This window comes from Synchiropus splendidus, chromosome 17 (assembly GCF_027744825.2).
Source record: "Synchiropus splendidus isolate RoL2022-P1 chromosome 17, RoL_Sspl_1.0, whole genome shotgun sequence".
NCBI classification, from domain to species: domain Eukaryota; kingdom Metazoa; phylum Chordata; class Actinopteri; order Syngnathiformes; family Callionymidae; genus Synchiropus; species Synchiropus splendidus.
In genome coordinates, this window is record NC_071350.1 from 9,745,142 (window position 1) to 9,758,779 (window position 13,638).

General features: G+C 42.8%; 3 protein-coding genes across 5 annotated transcripts in view; 2 read left to right on the forward strand and 1 right to left on the reverse strand.

Annotated features, from left to right (window-relative positions):
- ankfy1 (ankyrin repeat and FYVE domain containing 1) lies at positions 1-10,622 on the forward strand. The gene is made up of 25 exons (XM_053846182.1): positions 1-79; positions 1,904-2,111; positions 2,212-2,330; positions 2,548-2,683; positions 2,781-2,904; positions 3,489-3,638; positions 4,286-4,451; positions 4,535-4,739; positions 4,827-4,895; positions 4,982-5,184; positions 5,264-5,361; positions 5,537-5,738; positions 5,949-6,047; positions 6,127-6,280; positions 6,367-6,535; positions 6,718-6,836; positions 7,021-7,177; positions 7,249-7,449; positions 7,532-7,708; positions 7,796-7,943; positions 8,254-8,344; positions 8,460-8,584; positions 8,660-8,806; positions 9,337-9,427; positions 9,505-10,622. Exons 1-25 carry the CDS (start codon positions 70-72, stop codon positions 9,635-9,637), a joined length of 3,501 nt encoding a protein of 1,166 aa, XP_053702157.1. The 5' UTR covers positions 1-69; the 3' UTR covers positions 9,638-10,622.
- LOC128747934 (neuferricin) lies at positions 10,136-12,134 on the reverse strand. 2 transcript variants are annotated; one of them, XM_053846187.1, is made up of 4 exons: positions 11,591-12,134; positions 11,342-11,482; positions 10,958-11,144; positions 10,136-10,891 (listed from the first exon to the last, which is right to left on the reverse strand). In XM_053846187.1, exons 1-4 carry the CDS (start codon positions 11,868-11,870, stop codon positions 10,717-10,719), a joined length of 783 nt encoding a protein of 260 aa, XP_053702162.1. In that variant the 5' UTR covers positions 11,871-12,134; the 3' UTR covers positions 10,136-10,716. The 2 variants fall into 2 exon arrangements, with proteins under 2 accessions (XP_053702162.1, XP_053702163.1); XM_053846188.1 differs by having other exon boundaries at positions 11,342-11,396; positions 11,591-12,075.
- zzef1 (zinc finger, ZZ-type with EF hand domain 1) overlaps positions 11,911-13,638 on the forward strand; it is a 27,972-nt gene continuing 26,244 nt past the window's right edge. For both annotated transcript variants that reach the window (XM_053846179.1, XM_053846180.1), the window contains exons 1-2: positions 11,911-12,449; positions 13,403-13,547. In XM_053846179.1, the coding sequence (XP_053702154.1) occupies positions 12,042-12,449; positions 13,403-13,547 (553 nt within the window). In that variant the 5' untranslated portion in view covers positions 11,911-12,041. The remainder of the gene's footprint in view (positions 12,450-13,402; positions 13,548-13,638) is intronic.

The window sequence follows — 13,638 nt, forward strand, 5'->3', positions numbered from 1 at the left end:
GCATGTCTCCTCGGAGGCCGGTCATATCGCGATACAACTCTGCAGGCCGCGGAGCAAACGCAGAGCAACATGGCGGAAGGTATGAGACTGATTTTCCCCTCTATTCGGTCCACTCCCTTTTCTCCCCTTAGGCTTTTTCAACTTCTCGAGTGGCGACCCACTATATTCTCCGATTAAGGGACAGTGTCAATTCGTTGGTTGTTCATACGGAGCTTTGCGACCAGCGCTTTGTCACCACCACTTTGCTAGTCATTAGCTCCCGTTAGTTAGTGTTAAAATAAGCTGTATAGCATATTTAAATTGTAGATTCGTGTTTGGCAAATGAGCAGCTGGGTTTTAAAAAACACTATCTAATACATACTTTAACGTGCGGTGAAATACAACCCCAGTTATGGTCCTATAAAGTGGCACCGAACGTCAACATTTATATTAGTTGTGACATTAGCGGTGCACATTCTTTCCTTAATAACGGGCTTGGTCCCTTTTACTGTTCGTGGGTGTTGTCGCTTTTTAACACCCTTCTTGGACACCACTTGGGCTTCTCGGTTAGTAAGCTGGGCTCTTCCTTCTAAGCAAAGCTCCTTACTAACCTCAATCCAAAGAAGGAACTGTCTGCGGTTGCACCATTTGTGTGGTATTTCATTGGAAAACATTGTCTTTGTCAACATCTATCTATGAGCAAAAGCCCTGTGGGTTGCCAGGATATAACCTTCAAGTGAGAGGTTGCTTTCTTAGTTTTGAGAATGCGATGAGAGGTACAGTCCTCGTTTCATTCGCCCAATTCCCATCACAGGGACTCATCCCAGTTAGCTGGGGTGAGGGCACCCCAAAAAGCTTGCTGGTCTATTGCTGGAGACCTGCTGCTGAAACAGTTACCCACATTGATGCGCTTCAGGGCTGTTGTTCATATATGCAATGTTCTTTAACCAGTGTATGCTGTTCACAAAAAATATAGTTAAAATATTTAAAATATATAGTAGTTGGTTGCTTTTCCTGTCAGGTGCTTTTGCCATTGAAACTCCCCTTCTGCTCCTTGTGACCACTGACTATCCGTAACGGTTTACAAGTGAGGACAAAGTAAGCTGCCACCTCAGCGTTTTCTCTTCACTAAAACTTTACAGTTTAAAAGGAAGGAAATGGGCCTCACTTGGCGCTATGCTGAGACGTGAAATAAGGGTTTTAACAGAGGGAAGTGCCATTGAGAGATAAAATGTTACGTTTTTGTCAAGGTCTGTTTGTCATTCACACTGCACTGTTATTGTTTAGAATTGTAATTTGCTCATTTCTTTCTGTATGGTATTAAAAGCAGGCTTTACATAAATACATCTATGTCTATATTATTGGGATGTTATTTTCATTATTGTTATCATGGTTATTTTTTTCTTTTCTACTTTTTTTTTACTTGTATTCACCTCTATAATGTGAATATTATGACCAATTACAAAATAAAAATCTTAAAAAAGGACTTATTTGACAAATCTCCAGGAACAGATCAGAACATCTGTCCAAAATCCAAATCTGCTGCCCTTTTCACATTGCTAATGAATCAGTGGGAAGGCTGCAGTTTACTGATGGGTGTGTGCGGTGAGGGCTGGCCCATGAGAAGAAGTCATTGTGCAATTCTTGGGATTATGCCATAATGGTGTCCCGAATTCCTCATCGTTAGTTTTAAGACATGTATTATTAAAACCTCTCTATTTTATAAGATAAGATTGTCTCCTACTTTAGGAAATAAACAAAGCGATTTGAATGAATCAGTTGAAAAAAAAATGGGCAAAGATCCAATTTTATTGTAGCTAAATAGCCTTTCCTATACATTTGCGTCTTGTTTATCTAGTATTTGGCTGTCTTTTTTTATTTCTGAGTTAAAAGATTTCCGTCCTTCTTGTCCTCTCCTTTGCAGAGGAGGTGGCCAAGCTGCAGAAGCATCTGGCCCTGCTCAGGCAGGAGTATGTAAAGATGCAGCAGAAGTTAGCGGACACAGAAAGGCGCTGTGCTGTGCTTGCTGCTCTGTCCTCTGCTCAAGGTTCTGCAAGCACAGAGTCTGCGGACACCTTTATTAGCCGCCTGTTGGAAATCGTAGCGGATCTTTTTCAACAAGACCAGTACAGGTACTCACTGTTGTACCCATAGTGTTTGTATTTCAACATTGTTTTTGCAGGAAATCTCTGAATATGTTTTCATTTTCTGTTTTGATTACTGTGTTTTCAGTGATATGAAAGTGAAAGTTGGGGGAAACCAGCTCCCGGCTCATAAGTTTGTGCTGGCTGCTCGCAGTGATGCTTGGAGTTTGTCCAATCTGGCATCTACCTCAGAACTGGACCTGTCTGGTTAGTTTTCCCAAAGTTTTACTCAAAACCCTGGTTTCTGTATGTGACATCATGGGCCTGAAATCTTTTTCAGAAGGCTTTTGTTTGTGTGATCTTAATGCAATGCTCGCCATTCTTTTCAATATACCGTAAATGTAAAATTGCAATACTTTATAGTGTTTATCTGTAAAACGTCTTGTCATATCTTGACAAATAATCAACTGTTTACTACCTACAGACTGCAGACCTGAGGTTGCCATGGCAATGTTACGCTGGGCATACACCGATGAGCTTGAACTTAATGAAGAGGATGGCTTTCTTATTGACTTGATGAAGCTTGCCAACAGATTTCAGCTTCAGCTGCTCAGAGAACGGTGAGCATTAGCGTCACTGGATCCTTCCATTTCATTGTTGATCACCCACATACGTGCGAAAACCTATGGGCAATGTATTTTTTTTCTTTTGATCCAGCTGTGAGAAAGGAGTAATGTCGTCTGTGAACGTCAGGAACTGCATTCGCTTCTATCAGACAGCCGAGGAGTTAAATGCCTCGACCCTGATGAACTACTGCGGAGAGATTATCGCTAGCCACTGGGTGAGCAGGACACTCAAGATCTGGAGGACTCTATATTTAGGACTTTAATTCTGCCATTTAAATCAGTTTTGTTTTTGGGTTCACCTCAAGTCTTATCCTTCAAAATATACTGCAGTAATGAAAATGATTCCTAAATAGTTTTGCAGTGCTAAATTGTCGTGTAAATCTGTGGGTCAGTGACAAGTTGCGATGGAGATGGTCATGGTCTAAGGAATAAGGGTCATATGGGGAATAAAATCATCAAAACGTGAAAGCCGGTTTTCAAAAATCTCCACTGACTGTCTCATATGTCTAAAAGTTACTCCACGATATATGTCATTAACGTTTTATCTCTCTTGACAAGTAAGCAAATAATGTTTAACTGAATGTTAATTTCACAAATTAATCATTTTTAACACAGTTTGAATTCTTATAACATTCACATTATATTAAAAATCCTGGCACAAAGACACCTCCAAGTGATATATTTTTACGCAATTTGGCTAAAATTCAAAGTAATTAAATACTATTTCCTGATGTTATTTTTTTAATGTTCAGATTTGTAATGTTTGGCCATAAACTCAATGTTTTCTTGTAATCATTAGGATGACCTGAGGAAAGAAGATTTCAGCACCATGAGTGCCCAACTTCTCTACAAGATGATCAAGTCCAAAACAGATTATCCTCTCCACAAAGCCATCAAAGTAGAGCGAGAAGATGTGGTCTTCCTATATCTCATTGAGATGGATTCACAGGTCAGTGGGAATCATGCTGTCAAATTCTCACAGATTCTGAGTCCATGTATGTATGTAACAAATGAGCTGCCGAACTGGCTGCGATTTTGGCCAAGTTGCTATTGAGATGATCGTTTATACAGGAAATAAGACGAACAAGCCAGAACTATTCCAGCGAAATGTCAAAATATTGTTCAAAGACATTCACTTTGTCATTCCCAAAAGTATGGCATGTGTTTCACCTATTATTCATTGGTGATCGTTGTGAAGTAAAATAAGTGGCGCACACATTTCTATCTACGACACTTGATATTTCGAGGAGGATCACAGTAAAATGTATTAATTTCAAAAATACATGCACAAGAGACATAGGCCGGACGCAAACCATCAACCTTGTGGCACACAGGGATGTGCTTTAACTGCTAAGTCACGTGACCAGCTGTTCAGGTGAGCCTTACATATTTGTATGATGTGGCTCTTTTCAGCAACACAGTAAAACAATGTGGTTCTTAGCCTCTGACTGGGAGGCCACCCCTGTTATACTGTATGCCCTTTGAACATGCTGTATGGCCTAGATTTCTTCACATCACTGTCTTTCTTTTATTTACATTTGTTTAGTCATATTGACTACCATTAGTTACTTTTTAATATGCTGTTTTTTTTTGTAGTTGCCTGGGAAGCTTAATGAACTGGACAACAATGGCGATCTGGCACTGGACCTGGCACTTTCTCGAAAATTAGAGAGCATTGCCACTACTCTTGTGAACAACAAAGCTGATGTGGACATGGTGGACCAGAGTGGCTGGAGTCTTCTGCATAAGGCTATCCAAAGAGGTGTGGCTTCTCACCCTAACTTAAAATGTGTCACTTAAAATGTGCTCATTGATCGGTTATTGATTCACTTTGTCTTCTTTCAGGTGATGAGTTTGCCTCTGTGTTCCTGATCCGTAACTCTGCTCAGGTGAACGCAGCTACGGTGGGCGCAGTGGAAACGCCGCTTCACCTGGTCTGCTCTTTTAGTCCTAAGAAACATTCAGCAGAAGTAATGAGCGGCATGGCGAGAATAGCAGAGGCGCTGCTCAAAACAGGTGCAAACCCCAACATGCAGAACAGCAAGGGCAGGTTGGTCACTTGATATGAGATTTTATGAATGTCTTGTGACTGTAAAAGATACATGGCATGGGCCTCAACACCTTTGCTCTTCTTTAGAACTCCCCTGCATGAAGCAGTGGCTTCAGGAAATGAGCCGGTTTTCAACCAGCTGCTGGCATGCAAACAGTGAGTTCAGGCAACCTTTCACCTTGTTTTATCCAAAATAAAAAAAATGATAATTTTGTTGTTCTCTTCTTTGTGTCTGTACTTAGTCTCGATCTGGAGCTGAAGGACCATGAAGGCAGCACGGCTCTGTGGCTGGCTCTGCAGTATATCACCGTGTCTTCAGACAACTCGGTGAATCCATTTGAGGATGATTCTCCTGTGATGAATGGGACCTCGTTCGATGAGAATAGTTTTGCAGCTCTGCTAATCCAGAGAGGAAGTAACCCAGATGCCCCTGACACTAGCGCAGGTGTTGTTTTAAGTCAGATTGTATTTCACAACAAGCACATTGGTGTACCTTCACTGATGTTTACTTCTGTCACCCTCAGAAAACTGTCTAATGCAGCGAGCGGCTCGAGCTGGCAATGAGGCAGCAGCTCTCTTCCTGGCCACACATGGTTCAAAGGTCAACCATGTCAACAAATGGGTATGTATGAACTTGATACAGTCCTTGATACATAGCAGATATACGATATAACATTTGCCATCTGTAATAAAGAATACCCTTAGAAAAAGAGGGTACGTTTTTGTACGTTCAAAATCTTCCCTCTATCACTTAATAATGTACAAGTTTCAAAGTATGTTTGGCTTTTGTTTGGCAGGGTGAGAGTCCACTGCACACAGCATGTCGCTGTGGTCTGGCGAGCTTGACGGCTGAGCTGCTCCAGCAGGGAGCTAACCCCAACCTGCAGACTCAGAAGTCTCTGCCCGATGACACCCTTGGTGTTGCTATGCAGACTCCCCTCCACATGGCCATTTCTCACAACCACTCTGATGTGGTCTCCGTCATACTTGAGCAAAAAGGTCAGTTCAATTCACTAGTTTCAATTCACAAGTTGAGTGGTTGCTTGAAAACGTAAAAGCTTGAGTTCTATTTTACTTGTTAAGCCCTTGTATTTGAATGAGATTTCATTCTGTGCATATCTCGAATATTAATTGTGTCATGCATATCTTGTTAACCTCGTTACCTTTTTGTTTGAGATATTTGACCTTTTTCCTATGATGCAATTGCAGCAAATGCACTTCATGCCTCCAACAACTTCCAGATCATTCCAGACTTCAGTCTCAAAGACTCGATGGACCAGACAGTTCTGGGCTTGGCCCTCTGGACAGGTTAACCTCAAATAGTGGAATGGTTCTCTCGGATTTTGACGTCATCAGACGCTCATTACCTCTGTGTGCCTCCTTCCAGGTATGCACACTATAGCAGCTCAGCTGCTGGGTTCAGGGGCTTCTATCAATGACACTATGTCCAATGGACAAACGCTGCTTCACATGGCCATCCAAAGACAAGACAGCAAGAGTGCCCTTTTCCTTCTCGAACACCAAGCAGACATCAATGTTCGGTAATTTCTCTTGAATGTCGGTTGTTTCGTTTTTGTTTGTACTTGGAGACCTCAACAAAAAAACTGATGTTGTCCTCTTACTCCAGAACCCAGGAGGGACAGACGGCTCTTCAGCTGGCCATTAGTAACCAGTTACCACTTGTGGTGGATGCAATTTGCACACGAGGTGCAGACATGTCAGTGGTGGATGACAAAGGGGATCCCCCCTTGTGGCTGGCTTTGGAGAGTGGTTTAGAAGATATTGCCTCTACACTGGTGAGAAATTACTGAATGCCATTTGTAAACATGGGTCATTAATCTGGATAAAAGATACAGTTATGTTCTTTATATGTGTCTGATTTAATAGATATGTATAGAAATAACTATTTTAAGGGTGCTTTTTTTTCCTTTCTTTTGGATTGTTTCAGTTGGTTTACCTTACGTTTGTGACTCCTTAGGTTCGCCATGGTTGTGATGCAACTTGTTGGAGTCCAGGGCCCTCAAGCTGCCAGCAGACTCTCCTGCACAGAGCTATTGATGAAAACAATGAGGTCTCTGCTTGCTTCCTCATCCGCAGGTTTGTCTTTTTTCATGTCCAATCATCTGTTTTATTAAAATGACATTTCAATTGAGGTGTGAGAAATTTTATTTTGTTTGAAAAGCAACACTGATTTATGTCTATTTTTATGAGCCAGTTGAGCCAAGTCACATTACAAGCCTTTCATACATTCTTTCCCATTCCTCTGCTTGTGTTTGTACAGTGGCTGTGATGTGAACAGCTCCAGACAACCAGGACCTAACGGGGAGGGAGACGAAGAAGCCCGAGATGGACAAACACCTCTTCACTTGGCGAGCAGCTGGGGACTGGAGGAGGTGGTGCAGTGCCTTCTGGAGTTCGGAGCCAATGTTAATACACAAGTTAGTGTGACTGCACTGTCAGACAAACCTTCTGCCACTGTTTTTGTGAGGCATTTTCATTTTCTTCTTAGGATGCCGAGGGCCGAGCTCCCATTCATGCTGCTATTAGCAACCAGCACAATGTCATCATCCAGCTCCTGATTTCTCATCCAGACATCCGTTTGAACATTCGCGACCGTCAAGGAATGACTCCCTTTGCATGTGCCATGACTCACAAGAACAATAAAGCAGCAGAGGCCATCCTGAAGAGGGAGCCAGGTGCTGCGGAGCAGGTGCTGCACTCATTGGTTTTCTACAGACGTTGCATCTCCATTTGAACGACTTCTAGCCCCACAATATTGTTTATCTTTTCAGGTCGACAACAAAGGACGAAACTTTCTCCATGTTGCAGTACAGAATTCTGACATTGAGAGCGTCCTTTTCCTTATTAGTGTTCAAGCTAACGTTAATTCAAGAGTTCAGGACGCAGCCAAACTCACCCCTCTCCACCTGGCTGTGCAGGCGGGTTCCGAGATCATCGTCCGCAACTTGGTATGTGCATCACTGACACAAAATATGCTGCTGCTGTTTTTATTTTTTTGAAGTCAATTTCTATGACATTTGTGTTTCTCTCTGCAGCTGCTAGCAGGAGCCAAAGTAAACGAGCTGACCAAACACAGGCAGACGGCTCTGCATTTGGCTGCTCAGCAGGACCTGGCCACAATTTGTTCAGTTTTGTTGGAGAATGGTGTTGACTTTGCTGCTGAAGATGAGAATGGCAATAACGGTATGCGTCGTTCATTGCTGTCATTCAATAAAAAAGCTGGTTGTGGTATTTTTATCAGATGTAATTCATATGAGTGGATTACAATGAATTTCCAGGTTTTGATATGTACAGAGGCAAATAATTTTTCTGTTCCATTTTCAATGTTTATTGTTCACAGAGAAGTCAAAGGAAGTGATTATACCTTTAATTAGATGTCATGTCTTGTTTTGTACACCAAGAAAGGTATTATTTTGAGATTTGATACCCTGATCTATGTTTGTTTTGCCTCCCAGCCACAATGTCCAAATTGTTCTCCTTCTTGTATCTCCAGCTCTACATCTGGCTGTCATGCAGGGTCGCCTTAACAATGTCAGAGCTCTTCTTACCGAGTCGAATATTGATGCTGAAGCCTTCAATCTCAGGTAGCTACATTTGAGAAGGACATGGCAATGCACACATACAAAATGTAGTTGTGGGAAGAGAATGTTTTTGCAAGTGTATCTTCACCTCTTCTTTGCCGCTGTGTTGTTTGGTTAGGGGTCAGTCACCAATGCATGTGCTCGGCCATTATGGAAAAGAGAATGCTGCTGCCATTTTTGAGTTGTTCCTGGAGTGTATGCCTGAGTACCCACTGGACAAACCAGACAACGAAGGGAACACGGGTACGAGAGTGATGATTCCGTGTCTTTGCCGGCAGCAGTGCGAGACTAGTGATGACCGTCCGGTTTGTTTTCCAGTCTTGCTTTTGGCCTATATGAAGGGAAACGCTAACTTGTGCCGTGCCATCGTGAGAGCAGGAGCTCGATTGGGAATCAACAACAACCAGGGTATCAACATTTTTAACTACCAAGTTGCAACCAAACAGTTGCTCTTCCGCCTTCTAGGTGAGTTTTGACTACTTTTTATTTCTCGCAAGAGGGAGTGTCATTTTTGTGCATAAACAGTGGCCTTAATGCCTGCAAAGGGCTGCATGTGGCCCCATGTGTGGTCAATGCATAACTACATATGAAAGTGAAGGATATTAAAAAGCTATTAAAGTGGGTAAAACAGTTCCTAAATATATTATATTCACATGTTTTTCCATATATTACCAGGATGTTCTTCCTTGAATAAAAAGTTAATAAATAAAATGTATAATCAATAATTTTAATCAAGTCATAATGTCATGACACAATTTGCCTATTTCATATTTTCTCCTTGTTTTGTATTGGGAAAGTAACAAAAATCTAGTAACATTTATGACTGTTTTTTTTTTCCTTTCCTGTTTTATGGCTTGATGGCCCTTCACAAGAGTCACAGTAGATAATGTGGCCCTTAGGAAATGTTATTATGCCATAGATAAAGACGTCATGGTGACCTTTTTAGTTCAGAATTTTAACTCTCACAAACTGTTCTTGGTTCAATCTTCTTCCAGATATGCTGTCCAAAGAGCCCCCTTGGTGTGATGGGTCCTACTGCTATGAATGTACTGCCAAGTTTGGAGTTACGACACGGAAACATCACTGGTATGCATGCTCATCAAAACACAAATGTTTCAATCATCCTGCCTATTGACTCCCTACCATTTGTCTGTTTGCTCCAGCCGCCATTGTGGGCGCCTGCTGTGCCACAAGTGCTCTATAAAGGAGATTCCCATCATCAAGTTTGATTTAAACAAGCCGGTGAGAGTGTGCGACATCTGCTTTGACGTCTTAACTCTCGGTGGGGTGTCGTAACAACATGACCTGGATCTCACCAGTCATCAAAAGCAGACGCTTTCTCTGCCCGATATGTCAAACAAAAAATACTAACAAGCAACTCCTGGAGGAGTCCAGTTTGAACATCCAATAATTCTAATGAAAGCAGTGGGCGGTGTAACCTTTTTTTTCCCCCTGAGGTTCTTGATCAAGTTGTTGGTCTAAATTTTGAAGTCTCATACTTGAGGGCATTTGTGCCTTGAGGTCACAACTCCTGCCCAAAGATGGTAACATCTTTTTATCTGATACATTCATGGCCATAATGTGGATCTATTTTCATGTCTAAAAACTTAGCATATCTCCCACTCAGTATGCAGACCCCAGTAGAACCAAAACACAAGGCTGATATGTGGCAATATTTTTGTTGATGTGGGCAGCCACTCTGTACGATTCTAATCATCACTTTTAAAAATGATGATTATGTATGAGGTTAAAATCAAACGTGATCGTGTTGCAGATCATGCTTTAGAACGCTATTGAACTTGTAGCCTTTATGTAACGTTCTTCGCTCAATTTACACATTCCATAAGTTGCCAGAACGAGTGTTTTGTTTGCGTGTGCGTGTATCTTGATCCATTCAATTATTTCTCAATCTGTCTCAAGCTATCGTGTGATACTTTTTCTTGATTTCAAACCCTTACAGGTGCACTTTACTGAGATCATGTGATATTTCTGATGGCTTTGGGAAAATGTAAAGTGATGGCCAGATTGTGAGGCCTCCAAGTATTGTACAGATAAATGTGTGATATTTTTGACCACTACAACTGTTTTTGTACTTAAATGCAGTTTGTGCTTGTCAGTGTGACAAACCTTAATCTTGCTTCTGTTAATCTTTTATGCACATTGTTTAATCTTTTATGCACATTGTATCGTATCTGTACGCTCAGATATCTAGCCCAGTCTCTTCCTGGTGTATCCTTTTAGTGAAAGGGAAGGCAATTTACATAAAGGTAATCATACAACATGCTCATGCATCTGTCTTTTTTATTCTAAAGGCTCATATGAATCAGAACCGGCTGCTAAAACACAGGGAAAATATTGTCCTTTTTCTACCAAAACTAAAATGCTTTGATGGTACACGAGTCAGAATGAGAAGGACAGTCTTCATATTGCTGTAGGTTTGGATTTTCGTCAGCTGCAGATGGGTCTTGTACACAAACACAGCGAGCGCTGCTCGAACCAGGAGAGAACAGTTTTCTTGGAACACCTTCCCAGTTTCGTTCCACACCCCCACTGGAAAGAGAAGAAAATCAAGTTACTCCTGACGCCCACTCATAAAAATCAACCAATGAATGCTACCTTTTAGTTGAGCACCAGACTCGTCCTCCTCGAGCAGGGCTCCATTCGGAGTTACAAGGTGGAAACAGCAACATCTCAGCGTTTGACTGAGCCTTTATCCTCTGCCCTTCTGCGAGATCAGCCCTGACTTGCTCCAGGACCTCTGTTGGCTGCCCTGTCTCTGTGTAGAATCGACCAACGACCAAACCTGAAAGCCAGCAGCAGAGAGAATGAGAGAATATGCTGAGACCTACATCTATAAATTCCAAATTATATTCACCAATCATATTCACATGCAGCAGTGTCCATAGCTATCCATTACAATGTCAACCATTTAATCTGATTAAAAAAACTTAAATCACAACAAACCAGTCAAGTACAGTTGGACAAAAAAAGGTTACCCACCAACAGCTGGGTAGGTTCTCTGATAGAAAGCCAACCAGTCAAACAGAGACACCACCTGCAGTGGAGACAGACTGGACACATCATCGATCAGGCCACTTTCTGTAAAGTCTCCCGTGATGAAGGCCAGGGAGGCGTCTTTACCTGGTATGATTAGAAACGCTTCATAACTGTATTGTTATATTGTATAATAAAACATTGTTTGTCAACGTGTTTTTTTTATTGTAAAAGGAGGAATAAACAATGGGTCACCTGCCATGAAGTGATAAGCGCCCCCTGGTCCATAGTGCTTCAGTCCCTTCTGTACATCAAAAACTTGACCCAGTACAGCCACATACAGCCCTTTGCTGCCTTCCTCCCCGTCATATAATGGCAATTCCCTCTTGCTAAACAGTCTCTCTGCTCCATTTCCAAACGTTAATGGCTGCTCCATTGGAAAGAGGTAAAAAGCAACGACAGCAGATAACAGCACAACAATAACATAGCTTAGCATTGTACCGGTGTCATCTTGCGCGCATGCGCAAAATTGCATTTTCGACGTTCCGACGCTTTGACGTAGTGTGCGTCAATGCGGTAGTAAGGGAGAAGCAACAGTGGGGCTGTAGGTTAGAGAGGTCTGTTCGCAGACCGGTTCTAGTGCGCCCAAACTGTCGTCCACAGACCGCACGGATCCTCGGGCTTTATTCGACCCCGTAAAACAACCATGGGGAACGCAGAGAGTGGCTGCGGAGGTGGCAGCGCCGACGAGGAAGACGTAGAAACCGAGAGCCCCGGCTTCGCGGAAGACAGCCCGGCCTCTGCGGCCACCAATGCTGGAGGCGGTGGCGGCTCCGGTTCTGGAAGAAGCGGAAGAGGAGCCAGTACAGTGCCCGTGCCCTCGAACGGGCCACCCAGCCCGGGTGTGCTCCTGGAGCAAGTGAAACTGAGAGAGGCGGCTGCCAGAATTAGCGACGCAGGAGTCGCCATTCGGGAGTCGGTTCTGGCCGGCAACGACAGCGCCCTGGTCCGGTGGTTGGAGGACCGCTTGAGCCGAGGAGAGGAGTCCGTCAATGTGGAGCAGTTCTGCGAGATGCTGGAAAGCAGAGACGCTCCAAGATTTGAGTGCGAAGAGGTATGAAAGCAGACCCCCGTCACGTCACGTAATGCACTTCGATAGCACAGTCTTCACTGGAGTAGCTCACTTTGACGGGGCTGTGTTTCGCTTTCAATGGGACAGCGGCAGTGAAAATAGCTTTGTCATCTGTGGTGGCCGGGTGATTTGTCAATGGCTTCGTTTGACATTCCCATGCCTGCCTGCTGACACTTATTGTTTAACCAAAGGTGACAGAGGGAACCAATAAATGCGCACTTTAGTCTGATCGCCCGCTGTGCTTGTCAACATGACTCTCTGGCAGAACATTTAACTCATAACCCACGTCAATGTGAGCGAGTGATTTAGAATCAAGTTGGCCACTTTAACCTGTTGAAAGTACAAGTGAGATGCGTGCCAGAGTAATAGTGGTGTTACAGGAGTTAGAAAATCCAGTGTTGAGATTAGAGCCTCAGAACCTCAGAGGGCTGGGTTTCCTCCTCAGGGTTTAATGTCCACTGATTGACACTGCAGTACTATTATCTCTGACACATTCCAACGTCAGGTCACTGAATTTAAGATCAAAGTTCTGCATTAACAATAATACAGTGACTCCCAATTCCTGTTATGGAGTCAATTCCATGCCTTTTTGTTGGATGTCTAAACACAAACACAATATACAGTCCTGAAACATTGGACTGTGGAGTCAGGTCTGTGACTGGGTTTATTATTGTCTTGCCCAAACAAAAAGAGATACCTATGAGGAACTGATGACAGTGCAAAATGACAGCACACACCACAGTTTGAGTTTCTGAGAATAATAAGTACATGCATAATTAACCACCAAATTCTACACTCTTTCACAGTTATTTATTATAAAGATTTCATTTAGAGTTTGTATACTTTATTGGCGTGTATTTCGTTTGCTGTGTCATGTTGACACAAATCAATGTGGGGCATTGATGGTCTGTTTCATCTGTGTTTCTCTGTACCAGGCCTTTGGACAATTTGATGCTGAGGGGGACGGGGTGGTGGATGTCGAGAGCATGCTCATGGCCCTGAAGAACTCCAATGGAGCGAATCTACAAGGAGAGCTGAGTCATGTGATAAGGCAGCTACAGGCGTGCTCCCTAACGCCAGGTATGAGGTGTCATTTGTGTATGTAAAAGACAAAGCCAACTTTATTTGCATTGGGTGTGTCATTTGGTAAAAAATTCTAATTGTGGACGCT

Coding starts and splice junctions, on each gene's coding strand:
- ankfy1 (XM_053846182.1), top strand. Junction 4,740..4,826: donor ATGCAGAACAGCAAGGGCAG/GTTGGTCACTTG, acceptor GCTCTTCTTTAG/AACTCCCCTGCATGAAGCAG. Junction 8,807..9,336: donor GTTGCTCTTCCGCCTTCTAG/GTGAGTTTTGAC, acceptor ATCTTCTTCCAG/ATATGCTGTCCAAAGAGCCC.
- LOC128747934 (XM_053846187.1), bottom strand. CDS start 11,870: ATGCAATTTTGCGCATGCGCGCAAGATGACACCGGTACAATGCTAAGC. Junction 11,483..11,590: donor CGCTTATCACTTCATGGCAG/GTGACCCATTGT, acceptor TAATCATACCAG/GTAAAGACGCCTCCCTGGCC. Junction 10,892..10,957: donor GTCTGGTGCTCAACTAAAAG/GTAGCATTCATT, acceptor TTCTCTTTCCAG/TGGGGGTGTGGAACGAAACT.